Source organism: Pan troglodytes, chromosome 3 (genome assembly GCF_028858775.2).
Source record: "Pan troglodytes isolate AG18354 chromosome 3, NHGRI_mPanTro3-v2.0_pri, whole genome shotgun sequence".
NCBI classification, from domain to species: Eukaryota; Metazoa; Chordata; class Mammalia; order Primates; family Hominidae; genus Pan; species Pan troglodytes.
Genome location: NC_072401.2, coordinates 115,024,307 through 115,039,033, shown reverse-complemented (window position 1 = coordinate 115,039,033; position 14,727 = coordinate 115,024,307). Strand labels below are relative to the sequence as shown.

At 35.8% G+C, this 14,727-nt stretch overlaps 1 protein-coding gene across 47 annotated transcripts in view; it reads left to right on the top strand.

Moving 5' to 3' along the window:
* CAMK2D (calcium/calmodulin dependent protein kinase II delta) overlaps positions 1-14,727 on the top strand; it is a 309,552-nt gene that overhangs the window by 202,332 nt on the left and 92,493 nt on the right. For 26 of the 47 annotated variants that reach the window (XM_024356257.3, XM_024356250.3, XM_063809802.1 and 23 more), the window contains exons 5-6: positions 7,482-7,547; positions 10,848-10,920. In XM_024356257.3, the coding sequence (XP_024212025.1) occupies positions 7,482-7,547; positions 10,848-10,920 (139 nt within the window). Of the gene's footprint in view, positions 1-7,481; positions 7,548-10,847; positions 11,931-14,727 lie in introns of all 47 variants that reach the window. The other 21 variants (XM_063809803.1, XM_063809793.1, XM_063809804.1 and 18 more) reach the window with 2 other exon arrangements.

The following is a 14,727-nucleotide window of genomic DNA, read 5'->3' as shown; positions in this document are numbered from 1 at the left end:
TCCTAGGCTGTTTCAGTACATGTGACGTTAATAATATGTAGCTTATCAGGTAATGATGCTCAGTTAGTAACATTCTTCAGTGAGCCAATGGCAGATATTTTTTAAAGTGATTATAATTTTTCTCTAAGGATTACCCAAGCATAATAAATAACAAAATATGAGCAAAAAATGTGATAATACAAGGGATTTTTAAATGGCAATGATTTTAACATATAGATAAATAAAAATAATCATGTCCATATTATATTGTTTGAAACTTAGTCTAGTGAATGACAAGAGATAGCATAGGTATTGAGATTTTAATTTATCTGATAGGCTTACTGAATTCCAATAGTTAATACATAATTCCTCTGTGTATTCAAATTGTTTCTAATTAGATGGACTTCTCTATTCTTTTAAAATACATTTTGTAAATATTCTTGTTATCTCTAGAATGTCTGTGGTGCTTGTAAAACCATATACAGCGATTTCTTTCATTTGTTTTTTTTTAATGCACAGTAGAGTATATAGGTCAGATAACGTTTGAAATGCATGACATGTTAGAAATCTTCCATTTACCTCTTTAAATTAATATTCGATTTTAGTATTTATTTATTTTTAAGACAGGGTCTCGCTCTGTCATCTAGGCTGGAGTGCAGTGGTACGATCATGGCTCTCTGCAGCCTCAGCCTCGCAGGCTCAAGCGATCCTCCCACTTCAGCTTCCTGGGTAGCTGGGACTACAGGTTCATACCACCCCACCTGGCAGGCTCTCACTATGTTACCTAGGCTGTTTTTGAACTCCTAGGCTCAAGCAGTCCTCCCATCTCAGCCTCCCAAAGTGCAGGGAGTATAGGCGTGAGCCACCACACCCGGCAAAATCAGTATTTTATAAGCGAAATTACATATATATATACACACATAACATAGTAGTGTATGTGTGTGTATATGTATGTATTACAGTTGTTCCTCACTATCCACAGAAGATTGAATCGAGGACCCTCTCAGATAACAAAATCTGCAGATACTGAAGTCCCTGATATAAAATGGCATAATACTGTATTTGCCTATAACCTATGCACATCCTCCTGTATACTTATTTATTTTTGAATACTATATTTTTGATCCTCAGTTGGTTGAATCTGCCATTGTCAAATCCTCATATACAGAGGGCCAACTGCATATATAATTTAATGATAGCAAATTACTAAAAATATCGAGGCCATAATAAAAATTATTGATAGCAAATTACTAAAAATATTGGGGCCAATAAAAATTAATGACTTCAAGAATTAAAAACACTTACTATACATATATGAAAATTAACTCTTAAAAATGTGACTTGGTTATTCAGTTAGCTTGGATAGATGAAGCAGAAAGTTAAATGGTGATTATGAAAACTGAACTTTTGTATGTGTGGTTTAACTACATTGTGAGTTACGTGAGTGTGTTATTTCTCCTTTTGTCTCACTACTTTAATGGGAGATTATTGTTGCCCAACTCTGGGTCTAGTATGTAACCAACTCTTTTCAGCCAGATTCCTCACCTCCAAAAGAGTGTCTTGCATCTTTGGGTCTGGGCCCAGGTTCAACTCCAAGAACTGTACATCTCAGGGACCAAAGGTTATGCTTGGCAGGGAAGCCTAATGCCCCATCAGGGCACTCACTAATCTATCTGAGTAGACTATTAGTGTTTTTCTATTTTTAAAATGTGTTTTATATATGCACACGTACTCTGGTATCAGCTGTTGTGTTTTCCAAAGAGTTGAGTGCATTATTATATCAACTCATCCATGCTCATAATATACGTATATGTGCCCAGGGGAATTTTGGGGAGCTAAGGGTAGGACTGGTGCAAAACTATGCAGTTACAAATTATAGGCTTCTGAAGAGGTAATCTGACTCAGTAAACCAGCCTCAAATCAAAAAAGATAAGTACTATGGTAAGACATAAGAGCTAATCTGCAAAACACAGCTTGCACAGCCCTGAATTCATTATTAAGATTTCCATAAAGACATAGAAAGGATGCTATAAATGACTGTCACCTCACAGACACTGCAGAAAGACCACTTACTTTCAAATTTGACATTCTCCTTCTCCATGAGTGTTCTTGGGAATTCCCGGAAGAGAGACAAGCATGTGAATAGGCCCTAGGGCAGGAAGGAGCTTGCTATGCTTGAGGAACTGGAGGAAGGCCATCACAACTAGAGCAAGAAAGAGAGGGCCTCAATTGGAAGATAGGTGGGATACAAATTAAGCGGAGACATGAAGGTCATGTCAGGAGTTGGCCTGAAAAATCAGTGTACAGCCATTGAAGAGCTTCATGCAGACATGTGACAAAATTGGATGTACATTTAAAGCTATTGTGTGGAGAGTTGATATGGGGGCTGGGGGGCAAGATAGGAAATGGGGCCCATTAGGAGTTATTGCAGTGGTACATGTGAGAGATAGCAGAGACTTAGGCTGGTGACATTGTAGTGGAGATAGAAGTCTTGATTCAAGTCCTGTTTTGGAGATATAATCAGCAAGATTTAGTTAGAGATCAGTACCTACATAATAGAAAAAGTGGTTGGGCCTCTTCACCCTCAGGTACTAGCTCAAATAACAGGTCAAACCAGAAAATCATGAAGTGGTGCTTATAGTTTCATTCCCCCATTTAATTATTTAATCAGAATATTAATTATTCACTCAGAAAACATTTATTAAGCTCTTCCTGTGAGCCAGGCATTGTGTAAGGTGCTGAAGAGACAATGTCCCATTATCGGTCATGTGCTCTGCCTGACAGACCCTTACACCAGTGGTTGGCTTGATTTACTTTGTATCTTAGAACATGGTGCTAAGGAGACCCACATTTTTCATTGTATCCCCATAGACTTTGTTCATTTAGACACATGGTTCCCTTCAGGGGTCTTTGGGGAGCCCCTGGGGTAACTAGAAATGGATGGACTTGGCACACTGGTTGGCACGCTGACAAGGTAGTTCTGCCGCACCTAGAACAGGGCCTGGTGCTGACAGTCTTGCCATATACAGGACATCTGCACACTCGTGATATAGAATCATCCAGCCAAGACACCCAGTAACACTCCTACTAATGAGCCCTGATCAGCTTCACACTGACCAGTGACTACTCTCCTGCCCTCACCAGTACTCAAACTGTCTGACTTTAATCAATGATTAAAGGGCACATAAGTGGGAATTCTTTATGTCTGTATTCTTCCCAGTCTTTCTGCATGATCCTTTGGGGTATTCCGAGCCCCTTGTCTTACCCTTCTCTGCTCCCCAAATTGTGTCCAAGGGGCAAGCTAGTAGGGCAGCACAGACAAGAAAAAAGCTAGTCCTTTTCCTTTCTTTTGTGTGTGTTCTTGGGAAATGACCTTAATCTCCATTACTTTCATTTCCTTGTCTGTAAAACAGAAATAGCACTAGTATCTACTTCATAGGGTTGCTGTGTTGCAATCTCTAGAGCACTTAGAACAGCACTTAGTCTTGGCACATTTTCTTAGTCTTTTGGGCTGCTTAACAGAATACCATAGCTTGGGTGGCTTGAACAACAGACATTTCTCACAGTCCTGAAGGCTGGAAGTCTGATATCAGCGTGCCAGCGTGGTCTGGTTCTGGCAAGGGCTCTTTCCTGGATTGCAGGCTACTGACTTTTTCTTATATCTCTACACGGAGAAAAGAGAGGAGAGAGCTCTCTCTGGAGTCCCTTTGGTAACGACCCCAAATGAGGGCTCCACCCTCATGACCTCATTACCTCCCACAGGCCCCACCTCCTAATATCAGCACTTTGGGAGTTAGGATTTTAACCTATTAATTGGGGAGGGGGCACAAATATCCAGGTAGTTGCACACACAGTAAGCACCCAATGAATATTTGTTGTTATTGTTATTGTTCAACAAGTGGAAGGCAGTGTGTTGGATGACCATGCAGGTGACGCGGATGAATGTGTCACCATTACAACTTCTGCCTTCATCACTAAATGAAGAGATATCAATTGCTTAAATGCAAGGCAGCACGAGATATGTTTTTTTACAAATAAAAATCTGATAGTGGTGATTCTTCGCTTAACTGCTTAATGAACCTCTGTTACCACTGCTCAAACGCTTGGATTTCAGGTCTGGCAATCTCATCTCACTAGGTTTGTTCTTCAGCTTTAAGTTAATTTCCCAGGGGAAATTACTCCTTTTTCCAGAGTTAGTCCCAGTCCTACCTTAGCAAGATTGCCTCCTACTTGTGCATTAACTAGGCGCCGCTCTTGGTTCCTGTTTCCCATCAGCTCCAACCTGAAGTTCCTGGCTTTCCCCCACCACCTCGAGCACTGCTTTTAATCTCCAAGTCAGTGCTATTCCTTGGGTTAATGTGGCACCATTTTATTTTTTAAATCCCAGTCTTTAACTCTACTTGCTGCTCAGCCTCATGGTCAAAGATCTATTACTGATGAAATTTTACAAATGTTGTATTCTGGATGAAATTAATTTTGACCATTTCTGATGGGAATTGCAAATTGTACACTAGAAACAGAAGAACAATTTATTATACAGGGTAATAATACAGTGTGAATCAACATCACTATAAATAACAGCAATAACAAATATTTATCTTTCTGATATGTAGTCTCATTTTTTCATGTTCTAGAGTTATCTTTTTTTTTCCTTGTGAGCCCTAATGTTCTGGAGATTCATAAATGGTAATTAATGCTTCAAATTTATAATTGATATCCTTCATATCATAGTAGAACTCTGACATCAATTTATTCACAAAATCTCTAATTAGTTAATTAACAATTTATTCATGAGACTGATTTAATTTGGGCATTATATGAAATTTCACAAAGCACAGTAAAAATTTTCAAAAATATCTAGTAACTATGGCTTAATTTTGTGTTCTATTAAAAAATAATGTGAGTATAAAAATATGTTAAAGTTAGAAAACTCAGTAGCTTCTCTTCAAGACATTGAATTCTATTATAACTGATATTTTTTCCTTTTCAGACATTTATCATACATATAGAAGAAATGATAAAATGGTTTCATTTGTGTAAAGATATTTTTAAATAATGGGACGAATGAATACTAGGAGAGAGAATGTTGTCAGACACAGTTAACTACATAATCTAAAACTCAACATGAAACTCTACACCCCTCAAATTTGTCTAAAGCTATTATGATTTATTGAAAACTACCAGAATGCTAGTCCCCCTGACTTTTTAAATATTCTCCTTTAAATACGAACCCCTTAGGAAATAAAATCTATTGCCATGTATAGCTAAACTTTGGTATTTGTATGATTTTTTTTAAGCTCATGTAAAGTTCAGATTTACAGTAAATGAAGTGGATAGCATGATTCTCTAACTGGGTTAATTCATTTAATCATTACTTCAAGAGTCATTAATTAAGCAAATATGTATTAATGCTAGGTTAGATGCTAACATAGCAAAGATCAGTAAGTTGAGAGCCCAGTGATCCAGGGTCTGGTATTTTTCATAGGCCAAATAACATGTTTAAGGAGCCTATAAATAGCAGCAATTTTATTAATGTCAGTAGACTTTAATCAATGTTTATTAAACATTTTAACAATCCAAAATTGTCTGTAATGTATGTAGGTTTTCTTGGTACTTATAGTCAAAAACAAGGATAACTACGAGTATATATTATATCTATAATACATTAGTCGCATTCAAAGGAAGAAATCTCACAAAATTGTTATCGTCACTATACAGGCAACAGTAGATTTGTTGAAAGTGTTTTTTGTCTATTTTGCATTGTAATTTATGTAAGGTACATTGTGTGATTGCCTTATTATAGATTCTAATTGGAATAAATAGCTATGCTATTAAATGGAATTACGTACATGTAACCATGGTTTTTAGAACATGCCTATATGAAGATTTATGTAATAATTTTAGGTAAACATTTTATATGTGAAAATAATAGAATTGGAAATAATGACGGACGTTAAAGGACTTTGAGGTATCCAGAATGCAATTAAGAGAGGCAGAAGTTGCATAAATGTTCAGACATATTTATAATTTTTAGTATCCCATCTTTTCCTTTTGGAAAGGAGAATAAGGGAGAGAATACTAACTGGTGATCTCTAAAACATGCTATCCTTTGATGATGTTTCAGAACTTAAAGCAAAAAAGCAAACAAGTGAACAAAAAGAAAAACTAATTTAGCATCCTTTTATCTCACTCTATAGTATTCATACATGAAGCTCTATACCTTTACTTGATGCTTTTCCAAATGACTCATGCCTTCTAAACTGGAAAGACTGGCAGTGTCATTATTGGAAAATCTGCACTGTGGAGTGGTTGAGGGCATGAGCTGTGGAGTGGATGGCCTGCCTGTGTCACTAAACGCTGTGTGATCTTGGGCAAGTTACTTAACTTCTCTGGGCCTCCATTTTCTCATCAATAAACTGGGAGGGGAATTGCTCGGCGGGCAATTGTGAGGATTTATAAGTTAATATAAAGCTTAGTACACTGTGTGGTTTATTGTAAGAACTCAGCAAATGTTAGCTCTTACAAGGTTAAACCCCAAGGATGAAATGTCCTTTTAAAATCAAGCCAGATCATAGCAGAGGAAGAAATGGTTGATAAATGAGAAAATGATCTACCTCGCTAATAACCAAGAAATTCATATTAACTTTTCCACAATTGAATAGGTGTTCTGTATTTATTAATAATAACTATTATTAGTAATGATTTGGGTCTGTGAGCACCTTCACAATTTTGAGGGTGCAACCATTTTGGAAGGTGATTTGCCCTGTCTGCTCTACAAAATTTTAAATGTGGGTACTCTTTCACCCAGTAATTTTACTTGTAAGAATTTCTTTTTCAGAGATACCCTCTAATATGCACATACACGTGTGTGCACGCATGTATGTACGCATATGCATATCTCTATTAATTGCTATGTTACGTTAAATTAGGGGAAAATGCTTCTGATATGACATGGTGCCCATAATTTCATGTAAAATGACAAATACAATTAGCTTAATTATTTACATATAGCACGTGATCCCACTTTTGTGGGAAAAGCATCTATTTTTATGTGTGTGTTTTCAAGGGGAAAAATACATGTTTAAGGATGCACACACGCAAAAATAGCAAAAGGATACATGGAAACTCATAGTCAATAGCTATGATGTGTATCATCTCCTTTTGTTCAGAAAGTGTTTCTAAACTGTGCCAAAATTTTGTCAGATATCATTAATATTTGAAAAATTGAAATGAAAACCATTTTCTGCGAAAGATATTGCCTACTATATTTATGGCATACAGAAAATTGTGACCTCATGTGTCTAATGATAGACAAATAAAAAAGAAAAAAATGTTTAGTGTAGTATAGATTTGACTTATGAACACTGTCTCATGTTTTAAAAAGTTTTGATTTTTTTTAAATCATCTAAGAAAAACAGCTATATGAACACATTTGCAAATCTATTGATGCTTATTTTTTTTTTGCTTCTTTTTAAAAGTGATTATGTTTTTTATCTTCCCAGAGTTACTGGAGGTGAACTGTTTGAAGACATAGTGGCAAGAGAATACTACAGTGAAGCTGATGCCAGGTAAGTGACTTGCCCTGGGCAAGATACAAGACTCAACATTCAAATAATACTTTTTCAGCATATTTCTTTACAAATGCATGTTTGTACAAACAAATGTTTTAAGGATCTCCGGGATGAGTCTTAGAAAAAAAAAACTCCATGAATCTGGTCTATACTTTTATCTAGCATCTGTAGTTAGATTACATATTTTATCAAAAACAACGAGGAAAAACAAACCAAAACACCCCACCTAATTGGAATGACTTCAGCTAAAGCAATATATTTTTTAGTGAAAGTCAGAGATCAAAGATTGAAATCCTCTAATCCCTAGATAGATTCTAGGTTGCCCAGTGGTAGCCAGTAGTCACATGTGGCTATTGCAATTTCAATTAATTAAAATTAAATTAAATTAAAAATTTATTTCTCAGTTGGTCTAACCATGTAGTTGGTCTAGCCAACTGCCTAGTAGCCACAAGTGTCTAGTAGCTACCAATTGGCCAGACCAGATATAGAACATTTTCATCATCACAGAAAGTTCTACTGAACAATGAATATCTAATCAGAAAACAGAAACAGCCTGAAAAAAGTCTCAGTGGTCTCTTTAAGGAACTATTATTAGCTAATTAACTCTTTGGAAATTTCATTAAAACCCTTGAACCCCTGAGTTGAAATATATTTATTCAGGCATTTAAGAGAGTTCAAGAGTAATTTTTCAATCTTGTTAATTGGCAAAATCTTTACAAAAGTTTTAAAAAGGCTAAGTTTTTTGTCTAATTTGCAACTTCCTAGGCTATCCAAGGCAACATTTTTGGAGTGGAGTAACATTAACCACTTGCTTAGATGTTACTTAGATTGCATGGTGTAAATTTTCCTGTGTACTTTTATATATTCTGTAGCTGTCATTTATTTTTAAAAATCTGATCAAGAGTGATTGGCTCATTATTAGCAATTAAATGAGATGTTTGGGAGCAGAGATTGACTCTGCTCCCATTCTCCAATGCCGTCAGAGCTTCCTAAGGCTTGCTAATCCCATTGTAGCCTGACCCTCAACAGATGTCCAGCTGATATTAAGGTTCCCAGCCCCTCCTTGCCCTCAGAGGCACACTTCTAAGTTTCTAATTTTTCTTCTTGGTTTAATGCACTGTTTATGGCACTTTGTGAATCTATCTGTACATGACTATGCTCTAATTTTTTAATGGAATTTTTATGGCCAAAGTCAAATAGAAAATTCTGTGTAATTTATACTATGATGAGTGAATCATCACTTGATCAGTTTACCCCAAATCCCCACATTAGGGTCCTGAAAGGGGCCTTGGGGAACCTCTGGAAGTAGCTATTTGGCCACTTGCCAAGAAACAGTAATACTTTTAATCAAGGTACTAAACTAGGGAATTTCATTTATTTTGCCCTTCAAAGTTATGTTAAACAGGCTGTTACTTGGTTTGAAAAATACTGGTTGAAATTAAAATAGAGACTATTTTTACTGCTAAAGAGCTCTAAGATATTTTTTATGAAAGCTCTCCGATAAAATCAAAGAGAAGGAACATTCCCTTCTAACTACATAAAGAGGCTATTTCTCAGTCAGATGTGGTGGCCCACTCCTATAATCCCAGAACTTTGGGAGGCCGAGATGGGAGGATTGCTTGAGCCCAGGAGTTCGAGACCAGCCTGGGCAACATGGTGAAACCCTGTCTCTGCTGAAAATACAAAACTTAGCCAGGTGTGGTGGCATGCACCTGTAGTCCCAGATAATCAGGAGGCTGAGGCAGGAGAATCACTTGAACCTGGGAGGTGGAGGCTGCAGAGATCGTGCCACTGCACTCCAGCCTGGGCAACAGAGTGAGACCCTGTCTCAAAAGAGGCTATTTGATTGTCAAAAAATTGTAAAAATTTTTTACTAGTTCTCAAAAATTTAAGAATTGGATCCATTCTCACTAGTAAAAAAAATGGTGAAGTCCATTTAGTATGTATTATTGTTTACTTCTTTATCTTCTGTTATTCCCAAGATTCAATAATTTATGCTTGTTGTTTGAGAACAGGAAGAGAAATATTCCTAAAGAGTAGTGCAAAGTGAACATTATTGTAAAAGAAAAAAGATTCCTATGGTTTAAAAATAATGACCAATACTCAAATAAACAATGTAGTCAACAGCAATGAATGTGAGACACTTTTAGTGGTATTGTTAATAAAAGAGCTAGAAAATCATAGTCATGATCAATTTTTAAAATATTTACATTGTAATAAATCAGATGGTGATTATTTTTTAAATTCAAGATTTTTCTTTAGAATAATATTATTTTATACATTAAGTGGTTGAAAATGTCCTTATTAAAATGTTTGCTTCATCTTTCAATGAATAAATGTAGTTCAGGATGTACTTGCATTTGAATTGCACAGTGAACTTATACAAAATTCATCAGTGTGATATGTTCTGCATTATTATATGTCAGATGACAGTTCACAGGACCTTATAGGTGCCAAACAAGGATTTCTCCTCTCTAATTAGCAGTCCCATTTGATATCAGTGAACCCTTAATAAGAATAGCATAAAATGTGCGTTTTGATATAGTATGAAGCAAAAGTTTTTCTTCACTGAAGTGTATGGAAGTGGGTTTAATAATTACCAATGCTCCAGGGGATTGTAAATTTGTATTTATTTATTCTTTGAAAGCTCCCTAGCTCTTCCCCAAAGTATTCTTACACTAAAGCGGGGTTTATTTTATTCATGAGTTTACTTTAAATTCTCCCTTTATTGTTGGAGACTTGCATTTGTTTTCCTGTTATATACTTTACAAAAAGCAACGCTTCTAAGGCGAAATGGTAAATGTGTCCCTCCATTTTTTTTGACCCTTGTTTCACCTGCCACTTCATCTGTGTTTACCCTCTTGTTTCAACACCTGTTTAATTGTGACTTCAGATTTTAAACAGTTTAGATGTGTATAAGAAATACCTGGAAATTTTATATCTCTGAAGAATTTTCCCAGAACATTATGGGAATTCTTTATAAATTTTTCTTTCTAAATATGGAGATTTTACCTTCTTATACATATTATTTAATCTGTACACTTACAATGAAAACAACACAACTCAAATTGTTTTGTCTGAACATGTCACAAAGTCTATGTTGGATGTCATTTTTGTTAGAACCAAAATTAGCTTTATTCAGCTTTATTTGATTCCAATGTAAAGCTAAAAAAAGTGAAGAAATATAATTTTTGTTTGTTTGTTTGTTTCATTGGGACTTTCATTTTATTTCATATTCAATGTGATTATGTGCCTTTAAAATGTTCTCCCTTCCATTCTGCCCTTGTATCTTTGCAGTCATTGTATACAGCAGATTCTAGAAAGTGTAAATCATTGTCACCTAAATGGCATAGTTCACAGGGACCTGAAGGTCAGTATATGGAGTCCATAAATCTGAATCAAAGCAGTTTTATTTTTTTTTTCTGGGGAAAGGGCAGAGGGTGGGTATTTAAAATGGTTCCCTTGCCTTTCCCAACTTGTTTCTAAAATGAGTAAATGATGAAATGATAATGCATGATGCCTCTTCCAGTTTGCTCATCTACAGGCTAAATATACATCATAGCAAAAAGGGAAGAATACGAAAGAATACAACCTGCTAAGTTTCCAAGCAGTAAACTACCTACCAAAAGGGATTGAGGAGCAGGCTTTCTTGAATTGCCCAGCATTTGCCTGGAGATAAACTTGGCCTGTGATGTATGTCCGCCTGTAGATTTTAAACACCACTTCTGTTCTGAGACCATGGGTTGCTGTAGCAGAACAACTGGTTACGCATTGCTCCATTTGAGTCTGATGAACCCTTAGGCAAGAGATATTAATTGCCAGCTAAATTAAAGCACAAGAAGTTAATGATTTATCAAAAATTCATTAGGTATCTTAATTTAACCTTAGTGGTGCCCTGTTAATGTGACAGCTTTTAGAACAATACTGGAAAAATGGGAGAGAAAAGGGAAACAATTTATGTGACGGGGTGGAGGGGGAACACCACAGCTATAAAGATTGTATTTGTGTTCCACTTTATTTCCTGGAAGAATTTATAACCAGGAAATGATCTCTTGAATGACATAAAGTGTTTTCAAAATGGATTTTTCTAGAACAAATGGACCCACATTCTGGCTCACATCTGGCAAGATCTGATTGTTCTGAGGTAGTAGTCACTCTACTTGAGCAATATGTTTACATGACTGAAGGTGGTACAATACAACCCCAGTTGTCTGCTAGCTCTGCACTTTAACCCAGTCTCTCTGAGGGTATACAGACAGTGAGTGTAAGCTTGGAACTAACACATGCCCCCTGGTGTTTGCATGCAGTCATTGCATTCAGCAGATCCTGGAGGCTGTGCTACACTGCCATCAGATGGGCGTGGTCCATCGGGACCTGAAGGTGAGTAATGCGGTTGAAGAAGATAAACCACCACACAGTTCCTAATGACTGTTCAGCTGCAATTATGCCTGTAAAGGCAAAAATATGAGCAATAAAGTTGTGTGGACTTATTCCAGCACGTTACTCAGGAACTTTCCCTCAGCACAGTCTCTCTTATTTCATCTCTAACACACACTTGAGACATATAAATCTTGATTTATCCAGATAGAAATAACTTCCCAACATTAACAATAAGTAGGATGCTGTATTTCTTTCCTTGTAAGGATAGATATAGCATTAATGTGACTTTCAGTAGGGTTTGATGATCTTCACTCTAAATTTGTTCTGTGTACATTGATCGAACATTTTATATTCATGTGATATATACCCAATATTATGTAAATACTTAGTAAAATTATAAAGTGTGTAGAGATAAAGTTATTAGGTGAAGTTTTAGCCTAAACGATTATGTGCTAAAGAACCTCATTTTGAATTCTGACATTCTCTTTCCCTTAACATTAGTCCTAGGAATTCTGAGGACACTGAGGCCTCTTAGTTTTTTATTTATTTATATTCCTAAAGACCAAGATACTAGTGTCTTCTAAAACTACAGATGTAAAGAAAGCAAAACAAATTTAATCATCAAATAATATTTATATAGCAAATATATATGGATATCCCTATATACATATTCTCATTTGAATGCCTACTGATACCCTTAAGACTTCACTCAGCTTCTGATACCCTTGAGGACAGAGAATTTTTAAATCATTTAGAAATGAAATACCTCACAAGGGGAGTACTTTTTCATTAATTTTCCGTCTCCATTTCCCAGCACTCTAGTTTTACCTGTGGAATTTCAGAAAAATAGTGAAGCCTAGAAATCAAAAAGAAAAACTACTGGATGAGTAAAATAGTAAATGTGAGCACTGTATATAGTTTTGATTCTTTCAAACTCAGCATTTTCTAGGCATTAGGACAAAGGTGGCAAAGGATAATTTAGAATGTCTAAAACTATGTGTGTTTAGTGAGAGGACCTAGACTTATTTCTCACGTGCAGACTTTTCTGGTTATAAAAAAAATTATAAATCCATATTTCCAGTCACTTAATGTTCTAGAAGACTATATCTCTAAACCAATTACATGAAGATGTGATTTATAAGCAAAACATTGCCTTAGTTTTCTGCAATCTTTTGATTTCATTTAATTCTGAGAGTTTTAAATATCAAAAGCAAAGGTATGGTTAAGGGCATTTTCTTCTGAAGAGCCAAGATCGGACTGTATATCTGCTAACACTTACCAAATGTACCCATTAGTATAAAGCAAAAGCAGTGTGTTTCTTTGAAAATTCATGTATTTTACAGTCACCTCAAAAATTCTTTACTGGCCATTTACAGACAGAGCCCCTTTTGTTACCTCTCAGAACCCACAGCACTACTTTCCTTTTAAGTGAACATATATGAACATGCACATCATTTGTGCAATTTTTTTCAGACACTTCTATAAATTTATTATTTGAAACATTTTACTCCATGTTATATAACCATAAGTGGACTTTAAAAGCCAAGTATAAAAAAATGTGAATCCTCTTCCATAACTTTAAAGATATTTTTTGTGGAATCGTAATGCAGGACTTCTCTAAACATCTGGACTCAGGTGAGCACTTCAAAGACTGGAACTTTAATAGGACATGGGCTGTGAAGAAAAATATATTCTCTGACATATGAGCTAACGTCACTAATTAAAAACTTAAGCAGATGATTTTTAGGGAGGCTTACTAGCAAAAGAAATAACTTGCTGCATTCCCCACCAGATTTCTTTAAGGCAGGGAAAGTACTTTTGCTCTCCATTCTTATTCTGATTCTGGGAAAGGACAGAAATGAGCTTTTGAGAGAGCTTGTTATAATTTTTTTAGTTGTTGTCTTAGTTTGTGTCAAATTGCTGACTTGGATGGATTTCAGTTGAGTCTGGTTCTCAGTGCTTGCTTCAGTAGGCCATTTCATAAACACACTGAGAGAGTTCAAAACACGTGCATTAGAGGCAGTTGATGAACCTCTTGAACGTGCCAAATCCCTGCCTTTGTTTTGTGCCTTTTATACCCATGATGTATACTCTGATAAATATATTGCTTGTGATAGCATGTTTACCAATATAGTAAAGTTAAAAAGATCAAGTGCTGAAATTTTTTATTACCAGGCCTTAAACAAAAACTTGCCTTTACTATTCCTATGCTATTTATTTTTGTGTCCATATACTAATTAATATATTAATTGATGTGCGATAGAAATGTTTGATGCACATAGTTTAATTTGTCCACATCAGTGAGAAAAAGAAACACAGGAAATGTCATGTTTGTCATGATCAACAGCACCTATAAGGATATAAGTGCTGTACAATTTGTATATAAGCCCTCTGGAACCATAGCTGTTTAACGTAATGCGATACTCCACAGTACCTAACGTAGGGGCTTATACCTGGCCAATACCTGCAGCATATTCCTTCAATTTAGAAATGAATGAAGGTCAACCAAAAGTACATCTATAATATAAAAGGCAGCATTCAGTAAAATAGGTTATTAAGTGTTCATTAATATTTGAATAACATAAAGAAGATAAGTATATCTTCAGAATAAAGATCACTATTTAGCTGAATAACTGCTGCTCACTGGGGCTCATTAGACAGTGGGAAATTATGAGGACCTATAATCAAGACTGAGGTACAACAGGCAATTTCAGGATGTCCCTGAAACAAGCAATAGGAGAAGAGTCAGGGTGGTGGGATATCAGCATCAAGAAGGTACATCCATTGGCACCAGGCA